Source organism: Electrona antarctica (assembly GCF_951216825.1).
Source record: "Electrona antarctica genome assembly, chromosome: 3".
NCBI lineage: Eukaryota > Metazoa > Chordata > Actinopteri > Myctophiformes > Myctophidae > Electrona > Electrona antarctica.
The window spans coordinates 33,262,845-33,277,224 of record NC_136808.1 but is presented as its reverse complement, the minus strand read 5'-3'; the positions used below and the strand labels follow the sequence as shown (position 1 = coordinate 33,277,224).

The window sequence follows — 14,380 nt, the reverse complement described above, 5'->3', positions numbered from 1 at the left end:
CTGAGCACGAAAATAGCATTTGGTTGGTTTTCACAACCAAGTGTCACTGTTGCGCATATATGATGATTTCGGGTGTGACAGACTGACAGTACAGTACAGTGACAGTACAGTACAGTAGAGGGACCCCCACACGGTAACCATTTCTCAACCGTTTCGGACGCAGGGTGGCTCGCCAGAACCCGCCCGGCCCTCATGGCGCGTTCCTGGGGGTCTGGATGTTCCGGGGACCCCCGGGGACCCCCACACAGTAACTTGTCATTTTCGACCGTTTCGGACGCGGGGCCGGAACCGGGCCGGCACCCTGGGCGCGTTCCTGTGGGTCTGGAAGTTTCGGGGACCCCCGGGGGACGCCCACACGGAGTCGCACCACTTACTTCACACGGGTGTGATTTTCATTATTGGCTGCCTCTAGGCTGCCTCTAAGCCAATGGGAGACTTACCCATAAAATCTATAGTCTGAACGGCATAAAACCCCCTACTACCTGGCAGTTATGACCATAGACGTAGACGCCCTTTCCGGCTCCTGAGCGTATGCCTTCCACACTTCCGGCGTATTTCCTCTCCCAGTGTAAATCCACCCCCCCCCCTCCAACACACATCGCTCCAACGAACTGCAGCGGCCAATGAGGCATCTATTTTTTTAATATCTATGGTTATGACTGAGTCATTCTTGTTTAAACATAAATCTTGTATGGGGGGCCTTAAGGCCTATTCATAGTCCAGTTTTCTGCATGGTCACCTCTTCAACGAAAACTGGACTATGAATAGACCTTTAGAAAGCCCAATAAACACAACCCACAATGCCACAAACTACCATTATTATTTACAAGATACTTTACAAAAAAAGCCCAAAGTCGCTTATAATTAGCAGACATGGCAACACTATGTTATGGGTTGTTGTGTTTGATAGCACGGAGCACTAGCGACACCTGCCGCCCCGGAGGGGTGCCGCCATAAGGGCCTATTCATATCCCAGTTTTAGGTGATAAGGTGGACACATTATCAACATGACGTCACGCCATGGTTGATGGGTATTTTCTTACCTTATGATTTATTGTTTCATATTTTATGTTCACATCTTATTACTATGTTAAAAAAGACCTTGTAAATCTTCTTGTATCTGGTGAACAGGACTGCCCTGTCACACAGTGATGTCATATAAATATTTGCGTGTGTATTAATTCCACTATCAGCTGTCGCCCACTCCAGATTGTCATTGTCATTATACCAAAAGGGAAATGGAGAAACATGGAAAACAACCCGACAACAACCTTGCTCTTAAAGATGAGGATAAACATACACTCTCACCCTATGAGATAAATGAACAACAACAGAATCCTAATCACGGAACGTGATTAAAGTCGAAAACAGGATTCAGACCATCGGACGCCCATGACAGCCTGATGACATCTTACACTGATGGGACCTTTCAACCTATTGAAATGTGACAGCTGAATCCTAATCAATGACATGTTTTTCAGTATATATGTTTGTGCAATGTTGACATTCAGAGCACTTAGGAGAATTCTCTCTCCTCTATCCTTTACAATTGTACACGCTCTGAATCTGAAGAAAGAAACTAAAGAAATCTGAGAATTACTTTAAGAACTTGTGTCTTGTGTCAAAAACTCCTTTCAGGTTTTTTTACATTACTCTAAGTTCATCTTTTGGGATTTTGATACTTGGTGTTCTCACTTTTCCAGTGAAGTCTTATAAGGTCGAGGTATTTGCTATCTTGGCTATTTTCATAGCCTCAGCTATAAATCTAACAATGGTGATAAGGGACTGACCGCTCACCCGAACACATCTCTTTGTTTTTACTAATCACCGTCTCGGTGGTCACCTTATCACCTAAAACTGTAAAGGCTAGATTGCGCAAGGTGGGTGAAGCCCTTCACTGCAGATCGGGGTGGGGCTGACTGTGAGAATTGGAGAAACCAATAGTTACTTGACATTCACTCAAATGACTCCGTCCCAAGCAATCCCCCGAACTGGGAGGGAAAATTGAAGCTCTACTATCCTGTTGGCCGACTCTAGTAGTTTAAACTTAACCACAGCTGGGGTCCTCTCTACATGAACGAGCTAAAGTGGTTTCGACCAATGTCTCAATATGGTCGCATGGGCTTGTGCACTATCCTCGCGTAGCCAGCCTTCATCTCCCTTTGCCATGCATATATGCCCCAGGCAGATTAGGTCTGGCACCTCTCAATTGTGGAAGGACTTCACGGCCGAAATGGTGACGAGACAACCAGATTTGTCTGGAGCCATGCAGGCTATAACCAACCAGGGCCCAGTATGCAAATATGGGGCGGGAAATTGCAGAAAAATATCTAACATTGAGAGGGACGAGACTAATATTCACGCAGTGATATTAGTATCGCTACGTGAGGCTACTTGTGTACGGTGTAGACACTACACTACTACATATGTGAGACATAACTATGACGTGGAAGGGTCCAACAACATCATCAAAACCTATAGAAAGCAGTAAAAAGGGAGCATGCGCTGGGTGAGCAACTCAATAGACATTGACAGGCAAGGTATTTACTAGGTATACTACGTCTACCGTATATGGTCCCAAGTTTGAGTGACGCACCAACATGGGAGAGTTCAGTGATATAAATATTGTCAGCGATCTGAACATCACCTCATAGTGATGAAGTTTAGCACACGGTTTGCCCTCTTCTCACTACTGCTGCTTATCTTCTTCAATGCGCCCTCCGTAACGGCAGACATCGCCGTTTACTCCTTCAACGACAAACGATGGAACTTCCACTACCTCCGCGCCACCTATCTGACAGACTACCGGCCGTCCATCTTCGGCCCGAAGGCCTTCCTGGTCACCGCGCGGCCGGAGAACGCCTGCGAGGCCGTGGCCCCACCCCCTTCCTCCGGTGACTTCATCGCCATGGTCACCGGTTACGACTGCAACTTTGACATCCAGGTGCTCAACGCCCAGAAGGCGGGCTACGAGGCCGTCATCGTTCACAACGTCAACTCCTCTTCCGACGACGACAACTTAATCGCACCAGGATCGGCCCACCTTCTGAAATGGATCCGCATCCCGGCCGTGCTGGTGAGTGAGGAGACGGCCAGGCTACTGAGAGAGAGCTACGTTCAGGACAAGGATCCGGGTGCTCGGCTGGTGCTCGCGCCGGACGTGGCTCAGATCGTTCCCGGGGTGTTCCGACATCCCGTCTTTAAGGTCTTCGTGCTGGGCATCCTGCTCGTCTGTGTTGGCCTTTACCTGACGGTTTCGCTGGCAATCATCGCCACTCTCACGCTGATCAGGTTCGCTTTCATGATGGTCAAGCTTGTTCTGGAGGTCGTCGCCTTGGTTTTCATGCTGGTGAGGTATATTCTCATGGTCTAGTGTGGTGGTTCCTATTTTTAGATTTCAGGGACTGTCAAGATTTGCAGTCTGCAGACCTGTAAGGATCCATTTGGTTCCATTTGTACACTGTCAGATTTACAGACCTGGAAGGGTCCCTTTGGTTCCATTGTACACTGTCAGAGTTGCAGACCTGTAAGGGTCCATTTGGTTACTAACTATCAATCATTTTGCAGCATGGTGACCCTCAGGGACCCCTGGGGTTTCCCGGAACCCACTTTGACAACCATTGGGTCAAATGATTTATTGTGTCTTTTGAGAGGTATGTCGACTCAAAGTGCCCTTTCCAAATGAATGAATGCATAATGACTTCCTAATGCTTTGTGATGACCAGCCTCATCCTTCTCTCTGACCTTGTCTGTGACCTGGCTGTGGTACCCTTTAATGTAGATTCAAATGTGTTTTTGCCAGGGGCAGTGCCATCACACTGCCCCTAAAACTGGTTACTGTATCAATATGTTACCAATGAAATATATACTTGATTGACCATAAACTAGCATTATACTATTCTTATGTGCAGTATGTATGCAAATGGATTTGTTTATGTTTATTTTATTGGAGATTGCTTATTTTTGCCTTCATATGTGTTGTTTACGTATTTTATTTTAGTATTTGTGATTTTAACTGCCAAGTGCCATCAGAAAATTATGTCAATGACTGTGAACATGCTTTATTAAAGCAAAATAATTATATTATGTGTAGGAAACAAATTGAATTTGGGCACAACATACAGTAAATGTTACAACAGAGCCTAGAAAGACTCTTGCTCATTGTGTCTCAATGTGTTTCATAAGCAACCAGAAAACAGAAGCTCTTTCAGCGTTGAATCATTTTGCAACAAAAAGGAGGAGTTAGCAAACATAATGGTCGCTGTCGTGCAGAAACCTTGTGTCCCCATATTTCAACTGTTTGTTTCTCCACAAAAGTAGTGCAAGGTAGAAGTAGTGCAAATAGCAGATCTACAAGCTCACAATGCCACTGCATTGTGAGCTCGTAGATCGTCTATCTTTGCACAACATTGTCCTAGAGTATTAAATCGCTAAAATGGTTGGAAGTTTAAGTCAAAGTGGTTAAGAGTGTGTGTGGGTTTTATAAACATTGAACCGATAAACCTATTAACAAGGGTTTATGACTAAATAACTATTGGATCCATTGAAACACTGGTTTGTTTTATTATTGTTTTTCATTTTCTGAAACATGTCCAAAGGTTTCCATCAGAGAGCTCAATATTGAAGGTTTAGAAAGGTATTATTATCATTTATTGCAAAATGGTTGAAACAAACTCAAACTGTCGAGCAACAGAAATAATCTGTCCCTGTCATGCTTTCACAACCACTTTAAATACAATAGTCTGTAACAAAAAAAAATGTGGGGTGGCGATGGAGTATGCATGGGGTGGGGTGTGTGTGTGTGTGGGGGGGGGGGGGGGGGGGCATGGCAGTTGGAGCTTGGCATATACAAGCGTTTTAGCATCAAGATGTACTTTGAGTACCAAGTACTCCCATTTTCAGAAAACATCAGATCAAGCATAACAAGTCACATTGTAGATTGGCTGTATGTGGTTACTGTAGGTTAATCTGCAAAGTAACAAGTAACTAACGCTGTCAAATGCTGGAATTATTGCATTGTAAGCAGTAAGCACTTGTATATACTTGAGAACATGTACAGTACTTAGTTACTTTGCAGTTTGCACCACTGAGCAGCCAAAGACTTACCAAAGACTAGACCACCACACTAATTGCTATAATGCAGAGGGACACGGGTTGATTGATATTAATGGTCTTAACTCAAAATGTATACATGACACAGCTTAGGTTTTTGGATTAAATCTGAGAGCAGATCTGAGAACTTAGTGATGTAAAAAATATATCCGTAGTGTAAAAATTGCGGCCGCAGTGACTTTACAAAAAACATTGTCATTGCTCCTGTGTCCTCTCTCCCCAGTAGCAAACCCCTTTGGAAATGCATTGGGTGCTTTAAAGTTAAATATCTCAAACTACAAATTGTTTCAAAGTATCAAGTGTGCATTTCCACCAGTAAGGGGGATTGTTCTGTTTGTGAATCGAGTTTCTATGTGAAAGTATGAAGGAATAGTGCGGTTCCAAAGTTTTATCATTTAGTTCCTGGCAAACATTTAAAGTTCTGAATCTGATTTTGACTGTTTGATGATCCAGAGCAGACAGTGAGAGAGATGATGGTGATGTTGTTTGAATAAAATAAATAAACTTTGTAGCTTGCTTGTTTGTCCAATGTGTCCATAGACCACCCAGCAAGCGTGCACTTTGGGCATGTATTTTACAGCACAATCAGTTGGCCATTTGGTCACACTATAATTCGTTGCACAAAAGCAGCAGAAATAGCCGATCTACAAGCTTTTGAGATTGTACGTCTGCTATTTCCCCCCTATTTCTATTCGATTTGAATTCTGAAAAGTGATGGTTTTGAACATTATGAGTTTTCTACCCGACAGAGAGGATATTATGTATTGTAACATTGGATTCAACGTGAATTGACACAGAAATAAATGTAGATGAATAGGTTTTTATAATGCCACATTGGTTTTATTGATTTTTTTAAATGTTTGATCAATACAGAAGTATATAATGAATTGTTTATATGCAAGTCTGTTGGCACAAAGTCAAAAACATAATTCTTTGCAAGAGTATATCAAAAGTAAATATTGATGACATCAAAGCTTATTCAACCAGCCTATATGTGCTGTTTGTTTTATAATAATCAGAAGCAAAGCTGCACACACATTGTCTCATTTCTTCTCATCCTCCTCCTACAGCTCCTCCTGAGAAGACATGAGAGAGAGAGAGATCTGTGGAAGTATACACAGTGAGTACACCATACACACATGCTGACCGGCTTGTAGATTTTACTACATTTTTGAGTGGTGCAACCACTCCAAGGAACAGCTATGTTCCTATGTGACTATGTGACTATGTCCCGATGTTTAGAGTACCAGTAGGGGCAAAAGTGGCGCTGTTGTGCCAGAAACAGAGATAGAGAGATAGTGTTGCACTGTTGCCTGCTAATTATACAGAGAGAGAGAGAGAGAGAGAGAGCCAGGGGGAGAGGGGAGTTGCACCACTCAGTTCACACAGGTGTGATTTTTCATTAATTAAAAACAATTCAATGATGGAAAAAAAATAATATATATATATATATATATATATATTCAAAGGGTTAAATGAATACATAACAGTCTTTACCTTAATTTGGTTCCAAACTTCCATGATAAGAGGTCCTCTTATAAGAGGTCCTCCATATTCTCGTCAGGGGGGAGCATGGGGTCAGATGTGCCTGTGGAGGAGATAGTACAGTCAAACTATACTATATAAACTGGACAAACACATTGGCCAACATTTTAGCAAACATTGAGAAAATAGCCAATCTACAACATTTATCTGTGGAACTGAGTCAAACTAAATGTAATGCCCCAACTCCTACATTCCAAATGCTTGTCAGGGTATGGGGGTCCCCCCAGTTCAATTATGATTATATGTTGAGGGTCCCCAGTTCAAATATGATAGGATTATTTGGGGGGGGGGCACAGCCTGAAAAGTTTGAGAATCAAAATAGTTTAAAAAAAAGGCAAAGTAGTTTAGGGATAAGGGGTTTAGCATGGACAAAAATAGAGCCCTGGGTATACTTACTGCATTGGTAGAGGCGGTTGATCCTGAGGATGTCGGTGGTGTCCATCTGGGTGTTGCCCAGGCGGACGTTGGGGTTGGGGATCGGCACGATGGTGGGACGGCCGTTCCGGGAGAAGGCGGTGCTATACCGTGGAGGGAAAAAACACAACTTTTACTGTGAGCTGCATGAGGACATTATAGGACTGCGATTCTTAGAGCTGTCGCCATTACAACATTTAAAGTAGTAGTTTGTTTTTGTCATATTCCTAAGCCAATTATTTTAATGACCGTTGGAGTCTCAAGACTCAAAGTGGAGTCTCGAGACCCAAAGAGTCTCCTACTGAGTCACCTATTGGCCGATGATCCGGTCATCAAATTATTTGCTTATAAGAAGGTGACAAAAACGAAAATATCTCCATGAATTCAAGGCTTCATGGGTGTGTAATTGACAGAAAATAGGTAATTTTTTGGATGAACTACTGCTTTAAGTTGACATTTATTTGTCGTAAAATTATAATTGCAATTAACAATTTAAATTGTGTTTTTGGCATTGAACGTTGGAACATATGAGTTAAAATTATATTTCTGGTTGACTGTTATGTGTTATAGGATCATACTCAAAAATTGCACGGGTCAGATATGACAAATAACATAATAAATACAAAGACATCACTGACATTTTGAATAATTGTATGCTTTCGGAATTTCTTTAAAATAGGGGAAATAGCACATCTACAAGCTTACAGCACGTTGTAAGCTTGTAAGATTAGCTTATTATGCTATTCTTATATTTGAAAATATATTATATTTGTCGAGCGATGCCCTGTATCACCAATGTATGAATCAGGCTTCATTTATGCTCTTTAAAACTATAGAGTTTGATTTACTGCACTTCTCTTTTTTTATTACGCCTTAATTATAATCAGAAATAATGACTGCAATTACAGAGTTATGGTTGAATAGCATGTTATTACACTATCATACAGGGGTCTTCAACGTCTTTCAGGCCAAGGACCCCAGCTGAGAGCGAGTAAAATATTTGAGTACTTTTTCCACTAGTGTCAATTAATGTATTATAGTGAAAGCTTAATGGAGTTACCCTGAATAGTGCATGATAGATCTGTAGTTATACGGAGTGTTCAGATTCCTGGTGTTGATCCTGCGGAAATTCCCCTCCGTTCCTGAGAGAAAATCAAGATTGATTAGAATTCACAGAAGTGCGTGTGCACGCACGCACGCACGCACGCACGTAATAAAGGATTCAATCAATCAATAAATCTAAGCGGGGCTCTGCAGCCAGTCAGAATCCACCCACCAGGCTGCACGTTCTCCAGAAGGATTCGTACGTTCTGGTCACGGTCGGAGCGGGTCTGCTCGTGGTCGAAGCCCAGCGCGTGGAGCAGCTCGTGCTGGATGGTGCCCAGGAAGACACACCCCCTGCGCTGGAGAGACAACGTCTGAGCGTTGCCCGTGCGACCTACAAACGAGAAGCACCTGTGTGTGGTGTAGGAGGAGGATGGAGATCACATGATTAGGTTCTGGGATGTCAAATGTCCTCTGCTTGTTTCCCAAGCAGTGGGTCTCGGGACCCATTTGTGGGTGTTTATGGGTCACAAGTAAATAGCCCTAGCTTTATATTTCTTGTTTTATTATTAATAATTTTCTTGTAATCGCAAAAGTATACATTCCCTTTATTTTGTGGATTTCAAATACTTTTAGACACATAGGCCTACTCAAATGTGTTATGGTCTTGATTCACAAGGGGCCTGGATGGCTTGGTTCCACGCTTAAAAGAATTTATATAAATATTTTCTATTTGCGGCACCACTGCTATGCCATATTGAGGGAAATGATGGGTTAAAAAACCCAACATATTCATGAGCGTGTGTGAATTGGGTTCATTCCTACCCTTGTCGAGACTGGATGTTCAGGAAGGCTCTCTCGTTTCTTCGCTGGTAGAAACGGACGCAGGTTGACTGAGCGAAGGAGTTCAGACCCTGGAGGATGAGGTTCCTCTCGTTGGCCGCTGGAAAGGTTCATTACAACTGTGATGATCCTATTACAATGTGATCGCAACTGTAGTAATGCTATTACAATGTAATTATTTGCGCAAGCAGAGCGCGCAAGTAATAGTTTTCGTCCAGGACGATGTTTGATGCGTATGCGCCGTGCCAGCGTATGACGTAATGACTACTTGTGCTTGATATGACAGTGGTGTCAGATTACATACATGTATACATGGGGGCATTACCTTTAATCCTCCCGACACTAAAACATATCGTCCTTACGTCACCATCGAAAACCAATTACACCCTGGCATTGGGTCCTTTAATCCACATCTTTATTACGTCATCATTGAGAGCTAGTTATACCCTGACGTTATGCTGGCACGATCAAACGGGGCGCTAGTAGACACTAGTAGGCCATTTATGGCCTACTTGTGTGCAACAAGCAAGTAGGCATTCGACAGGGTGCAGTTCTAGTTACAACTGTGATGATCCTATTACAATGTTATCACGACTAATAATCTTATAATGTTATCAAAGCTGTAATAATCTTATTATAATGTAATTACAACTGTGATGATCCTATTACAATGTTATCACGACTGTAATAATCTTATTATAATGTTATCAAAGCTGTAATAATCTTATTATCCTATATTACAATTGAAAACATGTGCCCAAAAGCACGCACAGGAACAAAAGGCACCAGCTACTACGTCACTGACACGCTGCAACACGCTGCAACACACACTGCAACAACACACTAACACGACACAGCCTTACCCTCCGCGTCGTTGGTTCCCTATCTCCTCATGTCGCGCCGCACGGCCACACTCGACACCAGCCGCGTAACAATTGTCATCGCACTGCCACTACAGCCGGCTCCCGTCCACACTCGCAAACAATATCAATATCAATAATAAACACAAACACGCCACAAGCACCGACACCCCCGCCTAATTTGTTGCCACGTCTATGAAAACAACCACCGAAAAAATGCCATTCAACACGCTACTTACACACACTACCACTCGCTTACAATACGCGGACCTGGCAACACTACATTCTCTCTCCCATTTGCTCAGAGCCCACCACGTGACCCACACAGGGAGGGAGACGATTGCGTGATGCTTCTATGTACAGGATTCTATAGGTCACCACTTTTGGTGTGACACACATACGGCTTCTGTTTACTAATATGCGTTGTCAACACGTGCTGAGTTGACAAACATTGCCCGCTTTCGGAGAAGACTGATAGTTTCTCCTTTACTACTTAGGCTGTGGAAGTATTCACACTAGGCAACTTTTGCATTTATTGGCATTGCCAATTTGGGGAGAAAAGGAGGACGAGGAGGTGATCAAGCTCCACAACACCACATTGGTAGGTAGCCTCAAGGCTGCATTTATTTGCCTTCTTTTTCCTCTCGAGGCTGCATGGGATGATGTGAACCCCTCCAGCAGCCTAGGGAGCACCGCTCCGGTTAGCGGAAAATGACCGCGGGGTGCGGGTTGCCAGGTTTTTTTATAAGTAAAGTATTTACATTCAATTAAAAAAACATATATATATAATACATTTTAATTTACGTCATCTTTAGCGGCATTTCGACCAAATTTCTCTGTTCTTTGTCAATGGCAAATATTGAGACGTGTGGGGACTAAAGCTGTATATAGGAGGGCCCTCAAACACATTATTTCATAACTTTTCATCGTGCTCCTAAAAAAAAATGTGGCATTGCCAATTTGGGGAGAAAAGGAGGACGAGGAGGTGATCAAGCTCCACAACACCACATTGGGAGGTAGCCTCAAGGCTGCATTTATTTGCCTTCTTTTTCCTCTCGAGGCTGCATGGGATGATGTGAACCCCTCCAGCAGGCTAGGGAGCACCGCTCCGGTTAGCGGAAAATGACCGCGGGGTGCGGGTTGCCAGGTTTTTTTATAAGTAAAGTATTTACATTCAATTAAAAAAACATATATATATAATACATTTTAATTTACGTCATATTTAGCGGCATTTCGACCTAATTTCTCTGTTCTTTGTCAATGGCAAATATTGAGACGTGTGGGGACTAAAGCTGTATATAGGAGGGCCCTCAAACACATTATTTCATAACTTTTCATCGTGCTCCTAAAAAAAAATGTGTGCTACTAGCCGCAATTACATACACAGTTAAAATAATAAGAAATTTGCCCCAACGACTGCGTCGACACCTGGCGTGGAACAAACGGGACGAACCGAGGCGCATATATGGATAACAACACTACACGCGCGCTGCAACACAAAACAGCTGCATACAACGCGTGTCACTGTGCACTTCTGTATCTGTGGACTTCTGTATCGCAACGCGGGCCAACGCAACTCTGGGATGAGCGGGCCGAAGGCCCGCGAAATTCTAGTAATGTATACAACTGTAATGATCGTATCACAATGTTCTCCAAATTGTACTTACAGTACTGGTTGGAGATGGTGAAGGGTACATAGACGCGTCCGTCGGTAGCCTTGGGCCACAGACAGCTGCGTGCTCGTCCCGTGCACGGGTCGGCGTTCCCCAGGCCTGTCGGCACGGCGATGTCCATGTCCACTATCGTTAGGCCTAGCTCGTCATCGCCCACTCCTGGGAACAGGAGGAACATCAATGTCATGTGGGCAGCCACGCCCACACCGAGGGCCATTTAGGAGGTTGGCAACCGGCAGTACAGATCTGGGGCTTCATTTAAAACAGGGGTTCCCAACCTTGCCATTACCACAGCACAGACCGGCTGCCAGTTCATAAAATGTTCGCGGACCGGCATGGCTAGGAGCGGTGGTGCGTCGCAGTCGCGCATCATCGTACCAAAACACTATACCATGCAGATTGTATAAGTTAAGTTATATTGTATTAACATACTCTACCATGCAGATTCTATTAAGTTATGTTGTACTTTTTTTTGTATTTATTTATTTAGCACAGTATAAAAACAAACAATCAACATAGAAAAGGGAAGATGTTAGGATCTACGAGGCAAAAAGCCCATGAGGGGCTTATACGAGGCCTCTGTAAGACACAATAAAACATCCAGATTGTATTAACGTACTCTAGTCATACAGATTGGACAAAATTACATTTTATACATAAAACAGTTGCATAGTGACGCTTAAGGCAAGTGATTTGATATAGAGGGAAATACTCATGGACCTAGAAGAGAGCCCTGGGGGACTCCGGTCATCTAGGTAGATACAGGGTTGAAGTGGTTGTGATTGAGGACATGTATATCATTACAGTGGAGGTGAACATACCGATGTGAGCATTGGCCTTCTCAATCATGGAGGCTGCAGACAATTCTTCTTCCATAGTGGAGTTGTCTGTGAAAGAAGACACCATTTATTACAGGTAACACTGTTACGTGTAAACTTTATAAAGTGTCAGTAAAAAAAACCAAAGCTATGATGACTAAAACTATGACAATTTCATCAACAAAGTAAAATGTTGTGGAGTATAGTGGAGAAGAGATCCAGTATAGAACTAAAAGACAAGTCATTTTATGGTTGGTTGAAAAGGAGACAATGCATCGCAGCGGTTAAAATTGAGTTTGAGTAGACGATAAAATTACCAAAACATTTTTTGAAAATGAAATATATCCCTTTAGTTTAAAGCACCCAAATGACCACTTATACTGATTTATAATGCATTCAGTAATTATAATGCAATATAACAGTGATTATTATTGTTATAGGCTTATTAGTCTCGTGTAGCCAGACAACTATTCCACAATCTCCGAATGCTGTATAGAGCCTGGAACTACAGCTCCCGAAATCCGAGTAAGGAAGCTGCAATTTCCGTTCACGAAAATATATTTTAAAATATCTTTAGAGCTTATTTTTTTTATTTCCTTCTTTCAACAAGCTATATAAGCTTACATGATTTCTATTTATATTAGGATAAATGTGCGCAACTGTAAAGACGAAACGGAAGTGGCGAGGAGGCTCCACTTCCGCTTTATAGTTTACTCATGACAGCTCTTCCATTGCTCCAGACTGATGAAAGCATTTGGAAATTGCGAGAGGCAACAGTCTGGTTACGCGAGACTAACACTGTCTTGCTATGCTAACAAATATTTCATTTTTTTTGCAATGGCAAGCATGCTATATGCATCCTATATTCTTATAATGCTTTATTCATAATCTGATTATAACACTGAATAATTATAGTTATTAACAACTCATACATAGCCTACTCATAGTGTTGTATAACAATATTACAAAAATCATGCTATAAAGCATTTTATATTGATTCAAATAAATTATATGAAGAAGAGCAGCCTTACCAGGGCCTTCGTCGCTCATATCACCTGAAGCCTGCACACACACACACACACACACACACACACACACACACACACACACACACACACACACACACACACACACACACACACACACACACACACACACACACACAGATTTGGTGAAACAGGAATGGTGAAACAGTGACAGTATGCTACTTCTTTCTATAGGAACTTATACAGTAACAACTGTAAGTACATTTACTCAAGTACTGTACAATTTTGAGATACTTTCACTTTAGTGGAATATTTCCAATTTGAAAAACTTTTACTTCTACACAATTACATCTGAGGAAAATATTGTACTTTTACCCCACTACAATTATTTGAACATTTTAGTTACTAGTTACTTTTTAGATTCAGTTTTATTACCATAAACATACATTAACCACCTATAATCACTTATTTTGTCTATCAATATTACTCACTTATAGAGACTTGAATTCATGGATATTTTTAGTTTTTGGCGCATTAATAATTTGATGACCAGTGGTTCCCTATGGAGTCACAAAGGAGACTCTTTGTGTCTCCATAGGAACCACTGGTCAACAAATACAATTAAGTCAATTCTGAATGCCAGAATTTTATACTTGTAACCGGCACCGTTCACACAACATTATATTAATCTTACTATAAAACGAAATAAATTAGAATAATTACCTTTATTATGACAAAGCCATGGACAGAGCAGCAGAGAGAGCCAATGAGCACAGCAACCTGGATGAAAGACAACATGGTTGATATCTGTCTGTCTGTCTGTCTGTCAGTCCGTCCGTCCTTCTGTCTGTCTGGTACAAATCACCAGAGGAATATATACTGTCTGATCAACTGAATGTGGACCTTATATGGAGCCCAGCTCTCACTCTGTTGTCACATTTCTCCAATGTGGAAACGGTTGCACCTTTCGTTTGTTGCATTTAAACGAACCGACGCAACTTCACTGCTGTCACAACAACTGTCAGGCACATGCAACTTCCTTTTGCCTCAAAGTGTGCCCACAAAGTGTGCCCAAGGCCTACTAC

At 42.2% G+C, this 14,380-nt stretch overlaps 1 protein-coding gene across 1 annotated transcript; it reads right to left on the bottom strand.

Annotated features, from left to right (window-relative positions):
• Positions 1 to 6,083: 6,083 nt before the first annotated feature.
• LOC306920336 (low choriolytic enzyme-like) lies at positions 6,084 to 14,105 on the bottom strand. The gene is made up of 10 exons (XM_079497053.1): positions 14,019 to 14,105; positions 13,341 to 13,371; positions 12,313 to 12,378; positions 11,486 to 11,650; positions 8,941 to 9,058; positions 8,348 to 8,526; positions 8,132 to 8,213; positions 7,054 to 7,175; positions 6,610 to 6,700; positions 6,084 to 6,188 (listed from the first exon to the last, which is right to left on the bottom strand). Exons 1-9 carry the CDS (start codon positions 14,091 to 14,093, stop codon positions 6,648 to 6,650), a joined length of 891 nt encoding a protein of 296 aa, XP_079353179.1. The 5' UTR covers positions 14,094 to 14,105; the 3' UTR covers positions 6,084 to 6,188; positions 6,610 to 6,647.
• Positions 14,106 to 14,380: the final 275 nt, after the last annotated feature.